A 23,262-nucleotide genomic window follows, 5' to 3' on the forward strand; every position below is an offset into this window, starting at 1 on the left:
CAGCTTCTTGGTAATCTGTGTTACTGGAATTCCTTCTTTTGCTTTAAGTTCCCTGATTTATTTTTTTTTTCCCACCCCATCTATAACCTTCTCTTCTTTCAAACATGTGGAGGTTTTTCCATATGGGGACACTCCAGAGCACTAAGTCAGTGAAAGTTCTATGAAGTCAATATCTGTGAATTAAAGTGTGTTAAATCCCTGTGTATATGTTCTCATTTTGAAGTAGGGTGGCCTTCAATGCTGGTTGCATAATCTTCCACCTGGGTATTCATCAAGTTGGGCAGTTCAAGGTCGTTGGGGAATTTTAAAGTGCTGAACAGATTTCAGACCAAGCCCTGGTGAACATGTGAAGGGATTCACCCCTCTGCACTCTCAGGGTGGCTCTTAGGACTTACTGTACCACATCTTTTGGCTTCTTGAACTGTACCTCAAAGCTCAGCACCTGCACAGTAGAGGCCACATTTCCCAAGCCCTGTTTTCCTACTGCAGCAGTTTTTAGCACTCTCTGATTTTTTGCCACGTGTATGATGAATTTAGGCTTCCTGACAACAGTGTGCTTTCTGCTTGGGATTTTGTGGCTGCCAGGATGCTTTACTAGTGTAGCAGAGCTTGACTCTGGGAGTGTGATGTAAATGATGCCTGTAGAACTAGGTTTATTTTCAGTGCCCATCAGAGGGTACACTTGTTTCTCAGAAAATAATCTTCCTTTCTCTTTTTCCTTCTTCATTTCTGTCTGCCTGGATCTGGAGGATGAGAGCCCCTCTTAGCATTCATGCAAGCCCTGTCAGAAAAGCACACAGAGCGGGTCTCTCACGGAGCCATGCAGCTCTCACAGCTCGCTGTCACCCTGCCCTGTCACACTGCATGTCTGTCCCCGTGTGCTGTCCCCTACCCTGTGTGTCTGTCACCAGCCTGAGGACACGGCTGCAGAGACGTGCATGGAAGCGTAGCAGAGAAAATGCTGAACCGAAGCCATTAAATCACAGCTCTCCCAATCCTGAAGAAAGAGCTCCTCCTGAAGGCAAAAACTGGGACCTGAGGCTCTTTCAGTCACTTGAACTCTCCTTGTGTTCACATTGCATTTCAGAAGAGAACACCTTTCTGTTATATTTGCACTATTTTGAGCCCTAAGCCCAGAAAAAGGCAGCACAGAATCCAAGAAGTGCAGTTGCAGAGAAGCAAAGCAAAGTGCAAACGAGCTCCATGTGCAGATGGAGGGAGTCCAGCATGCAGGCTGGGCAGGGGGATGGCAGGAAGATTATTTTCTGCCAGAGGATGGATGGGCACACTGCTTGGCACTGCTTGGAGGGAGTCATGGGTTTCAGTGTTCAGTGATAGACTGATGGTCACTGCTTATGTTGTGTAGTATTGGTAAGAGCTCCATACTGTTTGTTTGTCATCTAAACTGCTTGATTTCTGTACAGATTTCTTCATGATGTCATTTTCACCCATTTATATCCATGTCCTAACCCCAAGCCTGCTGGTGTAACCAATGTTTCTTTCTAATTTCTGTTGTGTCTCCATAATGCCACACTTGTGTGTCCCTGCCAGAGTCCAAATGTCTTCTTGTCTTTGTTTAAATGTGGGCTTAACTGGATCACAAAAATTGGACATTACTGGCATGAACACTTCAGGAAATTGGATTTGGAAGGGAGGCCAAAGTTTGCTCTTACATACATCCCATGAAGACTTGTTGACACACAAAGGGGGGATCTAGAATATCTGTTGGTGAAAAATGTTCACCTTTTCCATTAAATGTGCTGCCAAATTCCGTGATGTCAAATGCTGCACAGAGCATTTAGAAGAACAAAACCTTGCCCATGATTTAAGGGTGGAACTGAACCTGCACAAGAACTAGCAAATCACAGGGAGTTTCCCTAAGAAACAAAGTCTACAAGGAACAAACCTCTTACAGTGGCTTACTGAAAACCATCTATGAAAAAGAGAAATATTGGAGCTTTAACAATTTTTTTTATTATCTTAAGAGTGTAAACATCTTTTCTGCTGATTGGAAATAAGTTTATTTCAAATTAAAATCCTGTGCTCAGTGATGGGAAAATCAGGTCCTCTATGCAAAGTATAAAGGGGACATCCATACATGCCCAGCAGGATTGTAAGTTTCAAGTGTGGGATGGGTTTAGTTTATGACTTTCCCAACATTTTCTAGGTTTAGATGTGCAAACGTTTGTGCACACACACATAAATGTGGATACAGCCTTAAGAAAACTCCTTTGGTGGTATCTTCCTTCCCCTCTGTTCACAGTGACAGCACAAACCATGTCATTAATTTGCCTTGGGGTTAATCATTGCAAAATATCTCTAAAAGAGTCACTTATTTGAAACCTCTTCTGAAATAATTTTGAGCAAGTGATTTTTTTCTGCTAAAAAGATTACAAAAAGTTGTTTTCTCTCATGCTTTCCATGTGAGTGTCTGTTACAGAGAACCATCTGCTTTTCCTTTGAGCAGACTTTTCAGCAGGATTCATCCGCACTGTGAGCCAGTCTCTACCCCATGATCACAAGACTGGGGCTTTTGTTTCTCCTTTTTGAGCAAATTCTTACACTCAAGAGCAGGGAAACAAAACAAAAAAATGACTGTGGAGGGTGTTTGTAATTTGTTGCACCTCTGGAAGTATCTCAGACAGTACATACTCCAGAGGTGGTTCATTTCTGAGAGTTCCTAGTAGCCACTGAGCTGATTTGGCACTTTCCAACACTGTCTTCATCCAACTAAAGACAGTCTGAAAGATCCAGTGTTTGGGAGCAGCTGTAGAAATACTCATTTTAGAATATGTTGAGATTATATCTGCCTGTAAAGAAAAATAACCTTTGTTTCTGACTTGTTTACTTAAACTTCAAGAAGTAGAAAATGTGCTACATGAATGTTTCTGTCCCTAGAAAATGATGAAGCAGATTAATTATTTTTATTTAATTTTTTTTTTAAATTCCCACAGTAAACATTTTCTGATTCATCTCTTTGCCTTTCTTAAATAAACCGATATTATACAGTAGAATTTGAATATGTCATGGTCTGTATTTTCTTTACATTATATGGGGTTTTAAAGAATGGAATATATGAAATTTGACAAAAAATGACCTAATCATGACAACTAACATTTAACCAGACATGTTTTCTCACCATAGCTGTAACATGTCAGGCATGTTTGCACACAAGACTGCCTCGGCCTGTTTTGAGTAGCCAGGCATCTCCCTTTTTGTTCAGACTTTAGAGAGTTTTAGATAAACCTGCAAGAATGGGCTTTTGCAAATTAATTTTTTTTAAAAGAAACTCTTTGGTATTCTGGAGTAAATGTATTTATTTACCAGTAGGTAAATGACTGATTTTAGTGTTTGTGAATACAGAACACTGTGCAGAAATATGAAACTTACTTTGTTTGAAACAACAATGTCTTTCCCTACCCAAGGTCAGAAACACCTCAATAAATTACTTCCACTGGATATGGAGTTATTTAACATTAGGAGTTTCCAGTGCCATTTAAACTGTATTTTTACAACTTCCTCTGTAAGGAACAATATAATTTGGGTAATCTTGCACTTGGGCAGGTGTTTGATCCCAGCAGAGAGGAGGAGTGGTCTGTGAGCACTATCTAAGCCATCCCAGGAAGATCACTGAGGAAATGGAGGGGTGTCTGTTTGCTTTTCAGGATCTATGCCCCCCAAAAAACTGATGAAGTTCCAAAGCTGAGAAAAATCACTTGAGCAGACCAACCTTTCCAGCTGTGTTTGGGATGCTCAGTCTGTCTGATCTTGCATTCATTTGCTTTGAAATACATGGTCAGTATAAAACCATTGATATATAGATGATTTTCTAACTCTTACCTGGTTTTTCTTCCTCAGTGTTTGTGATATGTGAGGTTAGAAACATAGGATTTTATTATTTTTTTATTAGAATATGCAAGTAAATATTATTTAAATAGAAGATTATTGCACTAGATTGATCTGTGTTCTCAAAGGTAAGCGTAGTTTTCTTATTCTTAGCTGGGAAATTAAAAATCCAAGATATGGACACTAATTGCTAATGAAAAGAGTTAGGTCATAAACTTCTAAGATATTTATCTGTTTTCCAAATACTATTTGATAACTAATCCTCTTTAGAGTATTTTGGGGCCAGCAGGGATCTTACTTTTTGCTTTATCCTGATTCCATTAATTGCCTGAAACAATCTGTAATGATTCTCAGATATGCAGGGAAAACTAAGCCCATTTGTGGGTTTTAAAATCTAATTTTATAATAATATTTTCTTTTAACAATACATGTGTTATTTCTTTTAGCTTTAACAAAAAGTACAGCCATTTCATTTGCCAGATGGGAAACATCACATGTGCTTTTATAGAGCCTGACTGCTTCCAGTGGGCATTCACCTGGGCTTCTGTGACTTTTTCTCAGTTTCCCAGCTTTGCTGATGTTCTGACCTATGATTTTGATTTATTTCATCAAAGTTCTCTGAGAATCCTCATTTTGATTAGCTAAGCTCTCCTTCAAATTATGAGTGTTCTCTAGTAGAAGTGAGCAGGTTGGAGACACATTTGATGGTCCTTTTCTAAAATGCTCCTCTAAACAGACATTTCTGTTCAGAGGGGGCAAAGCTGAGGCAAAGGGTGGAAAGGAAATATTATTCAAACAGTAGGAATCCCAGTTTGAAGGCTGCTGGTGAGCTGCTACAGGAGGTAAGGTTGGCTACGTTCAGAGAGCACTTACTGGTCCCTGGGGAGGGGCTGCCAAGGCCATTGACACCTCAGGGATGAGCTCTTGAGGCTCTCTGGCACCTTGCTGCAAAGAAACAGGAATCCTTTAGCTCTGTCACAGGTGTTAGAAGCAGCCCTAACAGCTCCTAATGTGTAAGGGATTAGAGCCCTTGCAAGGCACATGTGAAAGGGGAGTTCAGTTCCTTTTTTTCCCCCATGTAAAAGGAGGGTTCAAACCTTCTTAGTGCTTGAAACGATGGGAAATAGACCTGGCATTGAAAAGGGGAATCCCTGTGCTGAGGTTTTGCAAACCTGGGAGAAAATGTCTGGTACAGCATAATTATTCTAGGAGCACACAATAACACTGTGCCAAGGAGTGTAAAACTCCCATCTGGAGAATGATGGTCATCACGAGGAGCTCCTGATCAACACAGATCCACTTTCCTGTGGTGATGGCAGCTGGTGAGCCAGACCCATAATTTAGGGGTACAGACACTCTGGGGGCTGGGCTGGTGGGGTGGCATGAAACGGGGCTGGGTGGTGACTCTGTGGGGCACAGGCCCTTCCCCTGGGCTGCCCCAGCTGTGGTGGGTGGCATTGCCATGGGCACTCCCCCCACACCCCGTCCCAGCACTGATGTGAGCAGTTCTGTGGGGGCAGCCCCAGGCTGGCACCCACCTTGATGGGCACCCAGCATCTGGCTTGGAGCTGGTGCAGAGCAGGGGAATCCAATTTATTTCATTAAAAAACACTGTCCCAGAGGCCCATGGTGGGTGTGCAGATGCAGTGGGATGCCTGCTCTGTGCTCCTGTCTGCCTCAGAGTGTCACAGCTCTGGTGACACCCAGGGAGCACTTACCGGTCTGGGACAAGCCAGGGAAAGGGTGTCAGCCTCATGCTGGGCTGTGTGCCTGTATCCACAGCAGAGCTCCAGCACATCTCCTACCTTTTCCTTGGGAGTACTGGGGAATGATGTAAGGGCTTGGCTGAACGCTGGAGTGAGGCTGACGCTAGACCAGGTTGGTGAAAGCCCCCGCCAACGTGACCTAGAATGTTGACAAGGATGGGGCATCCACACTTTCACTGGGCACCTGCTTCCCCAGCACCCCACCCTCGTGACCAGAGGCAGCTCCCTCAGCCTCCCCTTGTGTGCTGTGGGACTCCTCACCATCTCCAAGGCCTGGGCTGGGCCTGTACCCCACACACCAGTACCTTTCCAGGGCTGCGGAGACCAAGAGGGGACAGAGGAATCCATAGGCACTCACCAAATCCCAAAAAAGAGAGGAAGAAAGAAATTTTCCTGTTATTTTTTTGGTTTATTGGTTTGGTTTTTTAAAATTTATTATTTCCCGACATCGAAAAGAACTTCCTATGAAGCAGCTAGAAGGGACCTCCATGTGAAGGCCAACACTTCTTCCTGACATCTGTTGCTTCTCCAAAGAAACAGCTGTCTACGTTCTTGGCTTGGTCTGCTAATATTCTTCATGCAAGGCTGACTTCACTCATCCATCAGGGATTGTTGTTGCCCTCAGACTGAAGAAACCCCACCTCCAGACCCCAGGAACCTCAGTGGCCCTCTTGGGGATAACTCCTGTCACCCCAGCACAGTAGCCTGGTGAAAACCAAGTCAATTCATGTCTTTCCCTGAGGAGCTCCAGGAAGGGTTGGGTAGGGGAGGAGAAGGAAGGGGCTCATATAATGCACAGCAATCAACAAATGAGGGTTGATGCCAGGACATGAATAGGTGAGCTAGTAGGACAGGCCCTGTGTGGAGGCTGGGACTCTGTAATATTCCCTAGCATGTTTGCAAAGAAGAAATTCTTAGGGCTCCATGCTTTCATTATGATAACTTTACTCTTTAAAAAAATTGTCTCAAACTGTTGATGTCATAGCCTAAAAACCTCAGGATGTCAGCTGGCACCAGCAAAGCAGGACGTGGGCATGGAACTGGAAAGTTTCCAAAAAACACCTCCTACTTAAGGGGTCGTGGGAGCACAGGTGCTGTCACCAAAGTACCAAATAAGGAGGAAGGACAGGATTTTCATCCTTGTTTTGTTGCTTATTTTTCAGTCAGGCAGGTGCGGACTTTGAGCCGCCAGAACTCCTGGAGGCAGGCGCTGCGCGTCGTTCTTCGCGCGTTGGCAACGGCTCTCATGGTGCAAGGGCTGATGCTCCTCCTTCTCCTCCTTCCCCTCCTCCTCCTGCACCGTCGATTGTTGCCATTTTTCAGGCCCAGGGAAAGCGAGTCCCCCTTTGGGTGCTGCCGGCCGTGTCTCTGTGCTGTCCCTCGCAGGGGTGGGCCCGGCTCACTGCTCCAGCGGCTCCCCGGCAGGCCGCTGTCCCTGGCCCGCACCCCGTCCCCTCCTGGGCACAGAGCCAAGCTCTGCATGGCCATCACCAGGGAACTGAGGGCGCTGGCACTCATGGCAGAGGGCAGATTTTGTTCCTCCTCTTCCTCCTCTTCCACGGCCTCCTCCTGGCACATGCCTTCCTCTTCAGCCATCATTGTAAGTCCCTTACAAAGCTGGTCTGCCACCCGCCTCGCTCCTCTGGCTTTTCATTCTTCCAGACATTCATCAAGGGCCACTCAGAGCTGGGTGGATGGGGGTCTGCTGCAGAGGGCCCTGCTTCTGTAGTGCCAGAGCACTCAGGGGACAGGTGACATCACAAACAGCCTCTGTGACTGGGCCATGGGTGTGGTGTGGGTTGGGTTATGGTGGGCCTGAAAAGTGCCCAGGTATGGGAGAAGCAGGTCAGGAGAGCTGAGGGAACCTTTCCTGGAGCCCATCCCACCTGCCATGCTGCTTGTGCAAGAAAAGCTGTCCCTTGGGCACAGGGGCCTCCTGCCACCTCTCCTCAGGAGCCCTTGTCTCCAGCACCCTCCTCACCCCATACTTGGAGCAGCTTCAACATGACCCTGGCAACAGCATTCCAAGAGCATGAAAACCCCACAGGTTTCTAGGAAGAAGGAAAAGCCTACCTGCTACCTTCAGTCTGAGGGTCCCCCACATGCTGTTCTCTCCTTTACAGACAAACCTTAACACTGCTTTTTTGGTTTTAATCTCTAGGGATGTTTTTAGTGCTCTCACACATTGTGGTCCACTTCCTGTAATCATCTGGGAATTTCATCACAGCTAAGGCAAAGTTAAAGCACAACTCACAGAGCTTCAGTCTTGCTCACACAAATAACACAACATGGATTAGGCTACCGTTCCAACAACATGGAATAAATGGGAAAGGTGCTGTGGAGTAGCAGAGGAGCTTGGTGGACAGCAGTTTGTCAAGAGTAGAGAGCAATGACAAAGTTGAGAGAGTCATGTGTGTGACTATGATCTGCTCTGCTGAACAGTTAACACTGAGCTAAGAGAAAGAAGGCATATTTTGTCCTTCAGCATCCCAGTAAACTCATGTATATATAAAGATTTGATCAACTCTCCTAACTGGTATCACACAGATGGTTTTGGAAAAGTCAGAAGAGACATTTGGTTAACTCTGGGATGACAAAGGGCAAAACCCAAGACAACTCCTTCAAAATAGAAAAGGAGGGAGTCACAAATATCTGCTCCAAAATACAAGGCTTCAAAAATCAAGGGCAAAGCACTGTTGGCAGCATCATGGTAACCCATGATGAGTGCATGAAAGAGGGCATTGGCTTCCATTTCAGGCAGATGATGTGACTGGTACCATGAGAATGCAATTAGGTACAAGGAGATGAACACAGAGAAGTCCTCAGTGGGAACAAAAGCCACATGGATGACAGTTCATGACCTCCACCTTTACTATCCTGATGGTTGTCCCTATCAATCAAGTACTTTGGTGTTGCGCTTTCTCAGTGTGCCTGTCTGCTCTGAATCACTGGGCTTTTGCTTTTCCAATGCAGCATTTTCATTTTCTGACTCCACAGACAGGTCCTCTTGGCTTGTCTCTTCTACTTCACTGCAGCTCTCAGAGTGGAATCCAGCATTCTCTGCTATGACAGCAGGATCATCATCACAGCAGCAGCAGCACTCCCCGGTGCTCTGGCTGGGAGGAAGGTCACTCTTCTCCTCCTCAGCGAGAGTTACATCATTCTTTTTCTGCATTAAATCCTGACCATCCATTCCTGTGGTGAGATCACTTAGCAGGGTTTCATCATAGGGATACTCCTCATCTTCCATGCCCTCCATTCTTTCTGCCAGCTCTTCTGGAGAGGGCTGGCTCAGGTCAGGGTAATCTACAAGGATTGTGTCCGGCTTGCGCTTGAAGCAATCAGAATTATCGTACACAGGATAGGTCTCTTCTGGATAACCTTAGGAATAAAGGGATATGCAGCTTGGAGTATTACAGCATTTAAAAGGAGTCCTGACCTCAGTGGTGGATGCAAAGTTGGCCAGGACAGTTGTTTTTCCTACTGCCAGTGCAAGTGTCAGCTCTTTAATGCCATGTACACATCACACTATGAAATCCATGGCAAGAGTGTGCAAAGTGTGTCTTCTTGGGAGATGATAAAAAAAAATTCACTTACTTTTAGGGAGCCAGGATATCAACCCTGACTTTCAGGAGTGAAACCTGAGTTTTGCCGGGAGCTGTGGGGGCTAACAGGTAAAAATGGTGTGTCTTAGATTTTTGAATGGATCCTTCTTTTTTTTCTGCCTACAGATTGGCTGATGCATGGTTTGAACACATGCTATAAACAGCATTACTGAGAAAGTTGAAAAAACAGATATATCAATGACTTTGTGCATTTCATTTTAGAAATAATATCATAAACTTGGCTTTATGAGCAGAGCTCAAGGCCACTGTTTATGCTTTATGTTTTGAATAATTTTTGAAGCTTTTTAAAAAGCAAGAAATTAAGTCTGCATTTAAAATTATGATACAGAGTGGCTCAACTAAGATGTCTTGAAAACACATTTATGTAGCAGGTAAACACCAAGGAATAGAAAGGACATTAAAATAAATAGTTTTTAAAAGACTTCTTGGAGTTGACTTATACAACATTGGAGCTAACAAAGAGTGACTAATCAAAAGTAAAAACTGTAAGTTATCTAAAACATGCAGATCTGATTTCCAAGGGTCTTGTGATTGTCATGAAATCCAGCTCAGCACAGAAAAAGAAAGATATAAACCTAGAGCAGCCAAGCCCCAGCAGCAGATGGAATATATGTGAATATTCATATGCCACTTTGGGCAGCACATAGTGCAGTGTTTACACTAAAAGAAATGTTAGATACCTCAAAATCTAATTTTTTCTGTTATGGTTGGGGACAAAAAAGCCAAGCAACCTCTTGCAAAGTTTTGAACACTGGCTTCTGGAAAAGGAAGGCTAAAGTTAACCAAAATTGGAAAAGGTCTGGAACTGTGAGTAATATTTATCCAATTTTTTTGTAAGGGTAGTGGTAAGAAAGGCTCTCGCTTACCTTCCCAATCCGCCATGTAAGGAGCTTCCTCAGCCTCCTTCTCAGGAGAGATGTCATCTACGAATTTTCCTTCTTTCATAACTCTAGTAATTTCTCTGAGTTGTTGAAGTAACATTTTTTCCTGGTCTGTTGTAACATTTTGAGTCCTGCTAGAAAATATTAGACATCAGAATTTAGTCCACTGTTATTGCAAGTTATGAGAAGAGGTTGAACCCAACCGAGCCAGTAGCACAGTCTGATGAAACCTATTGAGGAGTGTGATCCTTCCTCACCATCAGCATGTGCTCAGCTGGGTATAGTTTATGCCTTTATCCAAAAAGCTGCCAATCTAAACAGGTAAAGGAAGGCAGGTAAAGCCAATGTGAGAGCAAGATAAAAGTGACACACAAAAAAGAGTTATGATACAAAAGACATTACAGAAATTTCTTGCCTGTAAAAGTGTGTTAGGTAAGAATTAGGGTGCAGTGCCTTGTATTAAATATTTTAAGGAAATTAAATTCTGAATCAGTGCTACATGTGTAGCTTGTGAGGCTGATCAAAATTTCTCAGAGTGATTAGTCTCAAGACTCTAAAATCTCTCATTATGACCATTAAATGTGCAAGTTGGACAGATGATCATGTCATTTTAGAAAGTCAACAATGCAGCCTGGTGGGGAGGTGGGGGGCAGAAACAGGAAGGAAGATTTAAGAATGGAAAGAAGGTATTACAAAAGTGTCACTTGCCCTTTAGAATTACAGGGACTGAGATTTTTATCAGATGGAAAGCAAACTTTTGACTGGTTCTCCACTGCTGGATCTAGTAAATATTACTGCTTAGGTAATACAACTACTACTGCAACAAAAATGCCTCCAACAGATAAGATCATGTAGTCCTTACATGTTATTTTCTCTGCAAAGAAACAAGGCTTCTAAAAATCTTATGGACAGAAGGGTGGTATTTGGAGGGGGGTGCTCTGCAGTCTGCTAACTCAGTAGGCCAGAATGAGAAAGGCACTGGCTGCCACCAGGGATGAAAATAGTTCTGACCACTGGTGCTTGTTTCATCTTGAGTTTAAAATTATAATATCTTCAAGTTTAAGTCATTCTTGAGCAGTAATGCCAGTTCAAGGCACTCCTCTGGAGCTCTTTTGGATCTGCGTAGGAGTAAGGAGCTGCTGCCCCCAGTTACTTGTAAGGGTGGTCCTTGGCATGCACAGAATGCTGAACTGCAGGTGGGATGTGAGGTCAGACAGATGATCTCTGGTGATCCCTCGTCTGGAGAGCAGACAGACAGACAGACAGATAATCTCCAAAAGCAGATTCACTGAGTAGGCTGCTCAGTGAAGCATAGGGAAAAGATGGGAAGAGAGGAGCTGGAGGCAGATTTTGGCTTTAGGTCACGTAAGCCTTATTTTAGTTATCAGAATTCTAATAAACTTGCAATGTCCTTCTTCAGGTTTTCCTCTTACCAGCTGCTGGGAGTGGAGCAGCACTCCAAGAGGTACTTTGTGCCACTCTGCCTAAATGGGAATAATGGTGACACAATGGCTACTCCACTAAGGGCAGCAAAGTCACACTGGTTCAAAGTAAGATTAGCATCCTGCTGCTGGTGTGATGATGGTGGAAGTGCTGATCCTGGGCTGGATATTGTACACAGCTGTAACTTAACTCAGGAACTGGTTTGATCAGCACCTACCTAGATTAAACTGCTTCCCTGAGATCACTTTTCTGCATTTACACCAAGGAGCACTTTGCCCCACAGTTTGAAAAGCTGATATCCCAACACTATACATAGGTTACACTGATTTGCCCCAGGCAGTGATCCACAAACAACTGAATGTGTGAGACAGCACCTTCCCAAAAGCCTGGCTTATGCAGATGTGGAATCTGAGATGTGAATTAAGAGGTCCTCAAAAAGAAGTGGTTTCACAAGCCTTTGACCAAAGCTGTGACCGAATTGCTGAACTAATCCTCCTTTAACAGACAAAACTGTACCAAATTTGAATATATATCACTTGGCTGAAGACAGAGAGGCCTATCTCTTTAGCACATTGGGCAGATAAGCTGGCTCAGATAACAGGATCAGTCAATGCAGCTGCATCACTGTGGATTTTCATACAGGAAAATTCCCAATATGTGGGATACCCTCATTAGAAAACACTCCTGTCTTATTGCAACACAAGGGCTCTGTATTTCAGAGTATTCCTCCTCCAAATTCCTTGCTTAAAAGGCAGATTTCCCTGCAGAGAGGGAGAAACTAAAGCCCATGTGTTATTTTGACTTCATTTAAGGCCTCTGGGAAGACTTACTGTAGGTTGCTGGCAGTGTGTAAGACATCTGGCTGCCTGCACATGGGAGATTTACCAGGCTATAATGCACTTAGGAATACTCAGAGGATAACAGATGCAGAAGGTTTACAGTTCAAGAAAAGGTCATTATTTTTGCTGTCTGTATTTGTAGCTCCAACACAAGTATTATTTTTCATAATGGCAATACTTACACTTTGTAGAGTCCCAAAGAGCTCACTAACAGGTAAAGTAAAGGCTTCTTATTCTTACTGTGAGATTAAAACATTTCCTAAAGAGCCATAATGATTGCAGAGAAAATAATCTAAATAATCTAAAATGGCATCTCAGACATGTTAACTGGTATTTTTTTTTTTTAGCTTCATGATCTTAAGGTAATCACTGTCAGAATGCAGCTACATCCCAAAAAATGGCAAATGGCACCCCACAGAGCCTCTCACTCTTCCATCACCTTTACTCAGTTTATCCTAACAAAGAAGTTTTTCCAGTAGACAGCCTGGTAAACAAGACTTTAAAAACAGGTAGGAGATCTGCATTATTTCTCTTACCTAACTATCAGAAACAGAAATTTTTGGTTACATTGTTGAGGACCTGGCCAGGCAGTTCTTTCCTCTTGCTTTCTTTACCTTGCTTCTCATTTTTCTTACAACATGCTGGGCCTTATTAAAAGTACCTGTACTTGTACTTTTTGATAGTTTTGCATTTCTGGAAGGTTGTTTCTCTACTTAACAGTGTAGTAATTCCAACTGGTTTGCTGATTTGGAAGGAAGTCCCCTCAGTTGGTTTGGAGGTTGGTCATCAACTCATTAAAAAAAAAAAAAGCAAATCCAAGTTTCTGGCTGCTGCTTTCTACAACACAGGCTGGCTGTTGCTTTGCCATACCTGGTGTAAAGGGCCATGGTCTCACCTGGGGTCTTTCAGCATTAGTTGAAGCTTGATACCAGTTATTTCTGTCTCTGACTTTTCTGTGTAAGGGTTTCTGTTTAACTGCAGATCAATAGATAAAATAGATCAAGTCATTTTTACTCTCTTATTCTTTCCTTTTTATTTAAATCCATCAATATCCAGATTGAAAAGCCTAGCTCAGTACTCTAACTACACTTTCTAACCATAGGTTTTATTTTAATATTTATCCAATATTAGTGAAATTAATTAGTAGATTAAGAAAGCTTCAGAGTGTTTTAAAACAGCTATTTGCTCCATCAAGAGGTGCCTTTCCCCTCATCTTCAAGGAGGCAACATACAAAATTCTTCATTAAATTCATATTCTCATTTCCCCCGAGACCTTTAGACCCATCTATATAAATAGTCTGGTTGAACAAAGAAGGGAAGTTCTACTAAATAGAGGCTTTGGGCCAATAACACAGAGTAGAACAAAAACTGGATCAGACCCTAAACCGATTTTCTCAGCAAAAAAAAGATTCCATCCTGAGAATCAGCACAATATCTGGGCAGTTCCTAAGCCTATTTCTGTCAGCTTAGAGGAACGTGTAGAGCATTGTGTCAGCTCTCCAGCACAGGGATGAGTGACAGTCAAAGCAGGATCCTTCTGTTCCACTGACAAAACCAGGGCACTTTAGGGGCTCTCCCCCTGGGACCTGGCTGAACATGGGCAGGTTGGGCACCTTGTCTGCCTGAGACTGCACAGGGCACAGCCCAAAGAGGGCAAAACTGCACTCAGAGACAAGTGGTTTGAGCCACAAATGAACAAAATGTGCATGTTCAGCACAGAATTCCTACAGGATGGGTTAAAACAGGCCTTGGTTGATCCAGACAAAGTTAACATGGTTTACAACCAGAACAGTTCTCATTTTTTGCAAACCTCACCTTCATAGTTATGGTATTTCAGTTTTCACACTGCAGTTAAGCAGTGTCCTACTGATCTATTCTTTTTACTCCTTATGAAAAACATAGACTTGTTTCCAGTGTTTCTTTGTAACATAGACTGGTGATATCAGATTTGTAGGAAACATTAATAAACATAATAAAATTTTGAATGCTGATTTTACAACCCTTTGTCTTTCATATTTAGAAGCAAATGCATGAATTTAGAGTGGAACTAAGTTATGTAATCAGATTATTATACAATTCTGCCTTAAAGAAAAATGTTATGGTTATTCTAAAAGGAATTTACATAGATTATAACAGCATTTCAATTCAGGAAAATAATCCATAGAACTGGAAAAGAATAATTCAGGATATTATTTTGGTCACATAAAACAGGCTGTTTTATGTACTTTAAATGTAGATGGTTTATCTTCTTTTTACATATATCTGTAATTTTCTTCCAAATAACACACTGTACAAAGGGGGGAGATAGGGATAGTTGCTTTTCTAGTTAAGGAAATGAAGTTGGAAAAAATTATTTATTTTATATATAGATACTGAAAAGAGAAAGAATTGGGATGTGTAAAATCAAACTTTTACAATTTGAAGTAGCAATAAAAATGCTATTTTAATATAGATAATGGAAGAAAGTTTAACTTCTAATCAGAGTGGAACCTCTCCTTAAAATAATCTAATTTGAAACACACCTGTCATACGTAGGTCCTACTCTGTTAATTAATTTTTCCATTGCTTCTTCTGTCTCTCTCAGTCTTTCCTGAAGTTGAGTGAGCTCATAGTCAGCTGTAAAACAAAACAAAAAAAGTCCCAAGATCTGTCAGTAGGAGCCTTGAAAATGTATCCCTATCCCATTATCTCAGGTAGCAAATGCTGTACCAAACCAAACTGCCTTTTAGGAAACTAAAACAGCTTAGAAAGTTCTACCTACCCTTCCTGGCCTAAGAAGGTGAAGAATATTACCAATATTACACCCATTTAAGCAGCACAAAGGCACAATGGAACTTCAACATAGTAGGAATGGAGAAATCCATCAACAAACATCCTGCTTTTACAAAGACCTCTATCCTGCACAGATTGCCATGACTTAATGCAACACTGATGTAATTATTTTGCATGTCTGAGACTTTAAAAGAAGAGGAAGGGGAATTGTCAGAGAGAAAGGAAGTTACTTCCTCCAAGTCACTATGTAAGTGGTGACTCAGTCTTCAGGTTCCTAATCCAGTGACCTGTCCCCTGCTCTGCTACAGCTTGCCATGAATGCTTTAGGAATATAAATGAAGAGCTCTAGAAAAAAGGCAGAATAATTTTCACCATTGGTTCTTTGGGATATAATGATGTCAAAGTAAACTTACTGCAAAGTTACTTTCTCTCACCAAGCATCAGAGAAAAAAATATAATTACCACTGCTAATATATTGCCCAAAATTGCCAGGCACAATCTACAGCACTAAGCACATTAGGTACTCTTAATATGTGCATTAATGTCAAGAAAATTACAGCTATGTTAAGATAATTGCCTTCCTGCTACCACTTTCTATAAAGCCTTAAGTACTTTTCTTTCCTATTACAGTTTAGCCAGCTAAACACAACACATTTAAATGCTGTAATGATAACTACTCTTCCAATCCTCAGTAGTAAACTTATTAATTTATCTATTAAGTGCCTACAAATACTTGAATCTATCTCACCAATGTTTAGGAAAAATCAAATTAACATTTCAGAATACTGCTTGCTCTCTTTTTTGCATGCATGAAAACTCTGCATTGCAAAAAAGGGACAAATTAGGGAAGCGCCTGATGATGGCTAAGAATTCACCAATTAAAAAAAATTAAACTAGCTTTCATGGTATCTTTCTATGCTCTTACTAGACTGTTAGGGATTATACAATAATTATAGCTGGACATCCTATTATCCATTTTTTAATCATTAGTGACACAGCTTTTCAGCAAATCCGTGCAGTTAATTCAGCAAACCTCATGAAAAGCCATTTCTTCCAGAGGGGCTTGGGATCAGGCTGCTATCACAGCCTCATGGGCTGAATGGGATTAGAAAGTGACAGTGCAGTAATTCTTTTGAACTCTTGCTCATTCCAACACAGAATATCCTGGCTTGGTTTTGGGTTTGGTTTTTTTTTGGGGGGGGGGGGTGGGAGGAAATATCAGCTTTATAGTGCACCCAGAATTCGAAGAGCCCTGCTGGACCATTACAGAGTGAACAGCTACACAGCTCCAGCTCAGAGCCATACTCACTGATTTTCCTCTTCATGTTCCCAGGTGTAGCAGGGGGGCATTTCCGCTCTGCAGGAGTAGTTCTTCCCTTGGAAGCCAGCTGATGAGGACAAGAACATGGCCCTTCTATGAGTCACAACAATAGCAACAGACAAGCCCCAGAGGGAATGGAAAAAAATACAAAAAACTGAAATAGGCCAGAAGGCATCCAGGGAAAAGCACACCCACCAGCAAAACCATTGAATATGCCTGGAAGATTTTGCCAGCTGAAAATTCCTATCAGACTCTTGGAACAAATAACAACATGTGACATATAAAGTACATATAACGTGTAGCCACATATAACAGGGAAAATAATACTACATGTATATTCAAAATTTATCTAACATTACTCTAGATGTGCACATTTTCCAGGAGGAAAAAAAATCTTTTTTTTTTTTTAAAGAAATTTTTCTCTTTTTTTTAATAGAAATTTTAAGAAGTCAGAGACCAATGCAGGATCAGAGAAATCCTTCCCTGCATTCTTAGTTACAGTCTTTGCAATAGCAAAACCCACAGAATACTCCAATCTTTTGACCACCAGGCAAAGGTCCAGCATAAGCATTTTTCTGAGCACAGCTGAAATGGAACAAGGTGCTGAAATGAGTGTATAAATTTTTTCCCAAGTTTTTTATTTCCCTGACTTTTCAATTTATGTTGCCTTACCTTAAATAAAATGTACAGAATATATAAGAAGATGCCAAATCCATATATAGGGATAATCTGTCCCACAAGGCCTCTTCCACTTCCACCAGTGCTTCCACTGCCACCTCCACCTGCCTTGGCCTTGGCAACTGCTTCAGTGAGGTGAGACCTTGGGAAATGAGGGACAGCTCGGCCGTCGGGAGTGCCGTGGGAATGCATCCTCGGGGGAAAGCGACTGAGCTTCCCTGCAAAAAACCACACAATGGTCATTTCCCTTCTCTTCCTTTCCACCCTTTTACACATAGCATAAACCTGCAGCAGGTGCAAGTGACCTAGTTTCTCTGCTTGTTAATTCACCAGCACAGAAGAATAAGTAACTTCTTGGACTAAGTCTGTAATCTCAGCCCTCAGTCTCTTGTGATGTGCAGTGCTGGGAGTTAGGTTTTACTTAAAGCCATTTACTCATAGCAATTTTTCTTCTACACAAATAGGAGTAGAATCACACAATTAAAATCTGATTTTAAGCAAAGCAAGAGCTGGCAGGGCAATTAACAAAGCAGGAATTTTAATAGGTATATTCTTGTCCAAATACCCAACAGATCAGCATCTCCAGCAGGAAAAAATGCCAGGTTCCTACTTCTTTCTCTCCTCAAGATCCCCACACAACATATCAGTTTTCCACTGTGAGCCTGATCTTTCAATACTGCCTAAAGGCATTTAATGTATAAATGTATTAATGTCCAAACCATTATCCACCTAACACCCTGACACATGACTGCAGTGTTTGCTCAGCATAGATTTTTTGTTATTGCCATAAGAAATAGTATTTTACCTGATTTTACAAAGCGAGTAATGAAAGATTAAGAAAAGTGGTTTTACCTCAAGCTGTTCTCCTTAAAAAGGTCTAAGGTAAAGCAGTGTGAGACAGGAGATTGAATATAGTCTGGGACATATTATCTTTGGCATTTTAGAGGGAAATGAATTTAGAAGTTTCTAACCTTTCTAGGTAGAGCTAATTTAACACAAGACAGGAGAGCAAGCATAAATGGATGTACAGATGCCAGAGTAAGACTGCAGAGAGCCTGAAATGGTGCTGCAAATGATTTCATGCAACTGAAGGGCACAAGAACCTCAATAAATTTAAGCTCATGCATTATCCTATTTTCTTGCTGCCATCAATTCAACAGTTTTGCTGTGAAATTCACTATTTTACTCCTCTGTGTAGTTGATATCCTGCTTTCCAGCCTGGATGTGCACCTGCACTCCCTTCCACTGATTGGTGTTGGGCTGAGTTACTCAGCTCCTCTGCCATGGAATCTGGTGGTCGGAGGGGTGGATGGAAGCAAGGATGGGGATTGCCAGGCTGGGCTGCAGCTCAGTCCCTGGTCCCAGCTGGAAAACTCCCCCTCCCTGGCACACATGGCCTGGACACTGCTGCCTGGTGCTGGGACACGCTGCCTGTGCTTGCAGAAAGAAAATGAAAAGCAGGTTTGAAGTGGTGCTGCTAATAACTGACTTTACTTCTGCGAGTATGCAGCTGCAAGTGCTTTTATGAGACACAAGAGAAAAATTTAATTAACATTTGGTCTTGCTAGGAAACACCATCACAGGCAGCTAAATTCCTGAGCACAGAAAATTGCAATAAACACTTACTAGTAAGTGGTATCAATAATTCATGAAGTTCCACTATTAAAAAAATATTTTTCTTGTAGATGATAGCACACATTCCATGAGTTCTTTAGTGTAACTGCCAGGGTACCCTACCACTGACCAAAGCCACCCTCAGATTAGCTTAATTTCGAGGAAGCTGTTATCAGGCACTTAAATTTTAGTGAATTATTCAAAGTCTGTGATGGAAAGCACAGCATCTTATTTACAAGAAAGTCCCCCTGCTCCAGCAGCAATGCCCTGCAGCAGTAGGTCACTGTGGAAACGAGTGTGATGTCGTGCAGAGAGCAGCAGCACCAAGGTGGGGATGAAGAAGCAGGGTAGGTAAACACTTATAAAATATCTTATACTTATGTAAATATTGTTTATTTTTTAAAAAGAGAGATATTAAGAAAGCAGAAAATAATTGACAGAGGTGAAACTGTATTTACAGCGGATAGTTTTCTAAATTATCCACAAGGCCTCATTTGTGCTTTAAAAGATTCAATTCAATTCAATATATTCAGGCCAAGAGGACAGACACTAGACATTTCATTATCAAGATAATTTTAAAAGGGAATTTCATGACTCCTATTTCTAAACCTACCCTATTGATTTTACACTTCTATAATTATTTCCTTAATAAACAAATACTATCTTCCATAGTTTTTTACTGTGAAGAACCCATGCAAATTACTCAGGAAATTGAGGGCACAAGCAACTTGAAAGCAACATATGCACAAGGCTCTTGAATGCACAGTCTATAAATGGAAAATGGAACAATTTGGGTGCACTGTGACCTGAACAAGATTCCACACTTCCAGGGATGAAACACACCACTTTAAAATGGAGACAATAGCATGTAGGAACAATAACATCACAAAAATCAAGTGCCACCTGATGAGCACAGAGGGCATGTCTTGTGTCCTTGTTTGCTGCCCTACCCAGCTGCCAGTGGGGCTGGTGTGTAGTTCAACAGGACATTTTCCTGTTCTGGGAATGCTGTGGGACCACCCTGGTTAGCTTTGAAGGGTGCCAAAGTGCTGCTCTGCTTCTGAAATATTTCTCAACTCCCCTGTGACAGCCTGAGCAGACTGTGGTAACTCCCACCAAGCACACCCCACCTGGCTTTGCAATCTTTTAACCTAGGACTTATCCTACACATTTAATAATCTTGTCAGCTTTGATGCTTCAAATCAACTTTGCAAACCAGCTACAGGGCAAGCAGAGCATGTTTTGTTTTGTTTAACCCAGTCCCCTCAGGAGCTTGAAGTCCAAAAATGAAATTATACCCTAGAAACATTTGTGGTGTTTAAAAATCTGTAGTTTCTGAATGTAGTCCTTAATGGCATTTTCACATGAGAATGACTGTGGGGTTTCTAATCTTGTAACAATATTAACAGCTGAAAAGAAGCAAATCTTAAGAATGGTATTTACAACACAATGAATACAGCAACCAACCAGATGATGATACTCAGATCATTTAAGCATCTTTTTTTCCAGGAAAGCTGTTATGTGTTCTACTTAATGGGTTTTAGGAATTGCTGCGGAGCTCAACTCAACTATTTATAAATTTATTTAGACATGTCACTGTACTATTCAGCAACTCTTAGTGTAGATAATATGTGTCTCTGCCACATCATTTTCTTTGGGCAGGCAACTGATGTGTGCATTGCACAAATTCAAGTTGAGCAGAGGGGTTACCTGAACGGTCATATATTGTTTTTGTAAAGCTGATGCCACTTGATTGTTTGCAAGAAAGCAGAGCCTGCTGCTCTCAGGGAGTTGTAAGGTTTATCTGAAACTCCCAACTCAGAGAGTGGCTTTGCAAAATGTGTGGCATTTATTTATGAACACTAGACTTAAAATGTACTTTTCAAACTGCTAGTAGGTCTCCCCTTTGCTCCTCTTTAACAAAAGATAAACATTCTAATGCCTGTCTAGGAATGTAATACAAACACATTTGTATTACTTACTTAAAGAACTACGTAAGTTCTTTAAGTAAGCTGTTATATATGTGAAATTATTACTGTGAAAAAGAACAACATTCCTATCTGGAAGATATTAACTTCCATAGTCCAATGCTCACCATTTTCCTAAAAGAGACCTCTGAAAATGACTTTATTAGAGAAAGTTCCATTCCCATGCCTAAAGCCTGTTTTGATAAAAAGCCTTCTGGTAACATTGAGTTCTAACAAACAGTACTAAATTTTAAGCATGTTTTATTCAGAGACATTTTGCCCCTAAGACTACCATAAGCACTTTATTAACTTCAAGAATGACATGATTACCTCAAGCCCCTGAAACTCCTGCAGTTATGAGTGCACTGAGGAGGACAACTAATGACAGAGATATGAATTAAGTGGTTCAATCAAGATTTATTCTTCCAATAAAAAAATAACTTCAGGTGAAATACAATTTGGTCTGCAGAGCAGGTGTAATGAAATCCTTGCCATCAAGTTGAAAACACGGGCTACAAACTCTCATCTGAAACCGACCAGCTGAGGCGAGTTATTGCACCCTCAGCCAAAGGCAGGTGCTGGGCTGCACCAGGCACACACAAACCTGTGCTGTCCTGTGATCTCTGCAGCAATGATGGGGAGTATTTATAATATTGAGGATGCAGAGAGTATTTATGTTACCTAATTTAATAATTTAACTGCAGCTGCAGGTGGTTAAGCCACCCCATCACAGCACTGCTCAGAAACAGCTGTGCTGGAGTAGGTACAAACATCATTCATTCAACACATGGAACTGAAAATAACTGGGGGGCACTGAAAATCATTGGAGGGCACTGAAAGTTTGTTGTCAGGATTTTTAAAGCTATTTTCTGTCAGATCAACCTGCAGCCAAAGGAAGGAGCACCACAACATTTACTGATAACTGCTTGACTGCAGTGCTGTGGGAAAATGGAGTGTCAAATTCCATCATCTGGTACCACTGTGGGATCTGTTGGAAGATGTATAGGGGCAGAAGCCAATGGGGAGCCAGGTTCCACCTCCCAGAGCATCTGCTCCCACCCCTGCTTCAGGCAGGTGACTGCACAGTGCTCACCTGGGCTGGCTGCTGGGCCTTTATGGGTTTTTCCATCCTGCAATGGAGCTACACACCTACAGATCTACAGTGCTGACCAACCTACTTTCAAGTTCTCAAAAATCAAAAATAAACATGGTAACCCTGAAAGGGCTGTTGTGGCATGGAAATCCTGTATTTGGCTTCAAGGTAACACTGTTTTAGCAGTAACTTCAGCCTGAAGGTCCTTAGAAAACCCTGAAATGGAAAACTAAATAAAATCCACGTCACCGACGAGTGCAGACATGGAAGAACCAGGCTGTTGGAAGGATGCAGAAGGCACTCAGTGAACGTGAGTCCCTGTGGGACAGCACCCTGAAGAACTGTAAGTGCTCTGTGCTCCCACCAGCCTCATCTCTGGCTTGTGGGCAGCCCTGGGCATAACTCCTCTGCCAAGACCAGAGGTTATGGTACCAGCTTCTCTTGTGCAGTGCCTTGAGCAAAAATAACCTCTACAGTACAAGGCAATGGGCATGAAAAGGAAGGGAGATGTTGTATGAGCCCATTCCTTGAGAACTCAAAGGGAGGACATGCAGAGTGGGAGGGCAGGCACGGGGACACAGCCTGGGGGGCACATGGACAAAACTGAAATAATGAGCCTAAAACAATGCATCACACGGCCACCGCATTGTGAGGATGTGGTGCATGAAAACTAAAGTTTAAAATGCTGGCGTAGGAAACTGAACAATGAAGACGATTCAAATGAATTTTTATTTCATATGCAACAACAAAAGCATTCCATACACAAAATAACAAAATAATGAAGGGATGTATTGCAATGAAAAAAAAAAAAAAAACCAGAAAAAGAAAAAGTGGAATGAAGACGTCATTTTTCGGGAAGCTTTAATACCCCGCACATAAATAAAACGGTATTTAGAAGTTTCTAAACTACTTAGAAAAACAAGAAAGTAGATCACAGCGGTAACCACGAGTGACTCCTCCGGCACTGCACGCGTCGCTAAGGGATGAGCACGGGGGAGAGACGCACCAAGAGGGAACCACGCTACGTTTCCATTGCGGGCGGCGGAGCTCCCTGCGGTCAGCCCCGGCCCCTCACGGAGCCCCCACAGCCCGCCCGCCCCGGGCTCACCCCCAGCGGGACCGCGGCGTCCCGGCCGGGGACTGGAGGACAAGGAGGGGCGGCGGCGAGGAGCGGCCTCTTACCCTCGGGCGGCGCGGCGCCGGGCTCCTGCCTGCCGCCGGCCCGGGGCAGGAGGGTGCGCGGCAGGAGCAGGGAGACGCAGAGCACCAGGCAGGACACGGCGGCCACCCGGCAGCACGTCCAGGCCGCCATGGCGGAGCGCGGCGCAGGCGCGCGCAGGCGCCGCGCGGGAGCCTGAGGGGAGCGCGGGGGGAGCGCGGGAGAAGGCGCTGGAAACGTGTGGGGATGGCAGGGAA

General features: G+C 42.6%; 1 protein-coding gene across 2 annotated transcripts; it reads right to left on the minus strand.

Moving 5' to 3' along the window:
- Positions 1-6,002: 6,002 nt before the first annotated feature.
- On the minus strand, positions 6,003-23,159 carry RIC3 (RIC3 acetylcholine receptor chaperone). 2 transcript variants are annotated; one of them, XM_058026769.1, is made up of 6 exons: positions 23,029-23,159; positions 17,167-17,390; positions 16,483-16,561; positions 14,924-15,017; positions 10,105-10,250; positions 6,003-8,993 (listed from the first exon to the last, which is right to left on the minus strand). In XM_058026769.1, exons 1-6 carry the CDS (start codon positions 23,156-23,158, stop codon positions 8,506-8,508), a joined length of 1,161 nt encoding a protein of 386 aa, XP_057882752.1. In that variant the 5' UTR covers position 23,159; the 3' UTR covers positions 6,003-8,505. The 2 variants fall into 2 exon arrangements, with proteins under 2 accessions (XP_057882752.1, XP_057882751.1); XM_058026768.1 differs by having other exon boundaries at positions 10,105-10,253.
- Between the last annotated feature and the right edge of the window lie 103 nt (positions 23,160-23,262).

Source organism: Melospiza georgiana, chromosome 6 (assembly GCF_028018845.1).
Source record: "Melospiza georgiana isolate bMelGeo1 chromosome 6, bMelGeo1.pri, whole genome shotgun sequence".
Lineage (NCBI taxonomy): Eukaryota > Metazoa > Chordata > Aves > Passeriformes > Passerellidae > Melospiza > Melospiza georgiana.

What these genes read in the sequence shown, in the direction of transcription:
- RIC3 (XM_058026768.1), bottom strand. Translation starts at nt 23,158, where the DNA reads ATGGCGGCCTGGACGTGCTGCCGGGTGGCCGCCGTGTCCTGCCTGGTG. An exon ending in CGGCGCCGCGCCGCCCGAGG is followed by an intron (nt 17,391 to 23,028) that starts GTAAGAGGCCGC and finishes GGTTTTTTGCAG; the next exon opens with GGAAGCTCAGTCGCTTTCCC. An exon ending in TTACATGGCGGATTGGGAAG is followed by an intron (nt 8,994 to 10,104) that starts GTAAGCGAGAGC and finishes TTTATTCCTAAG; the next exon opens with GTTATCCAGAAGAGACCTAT.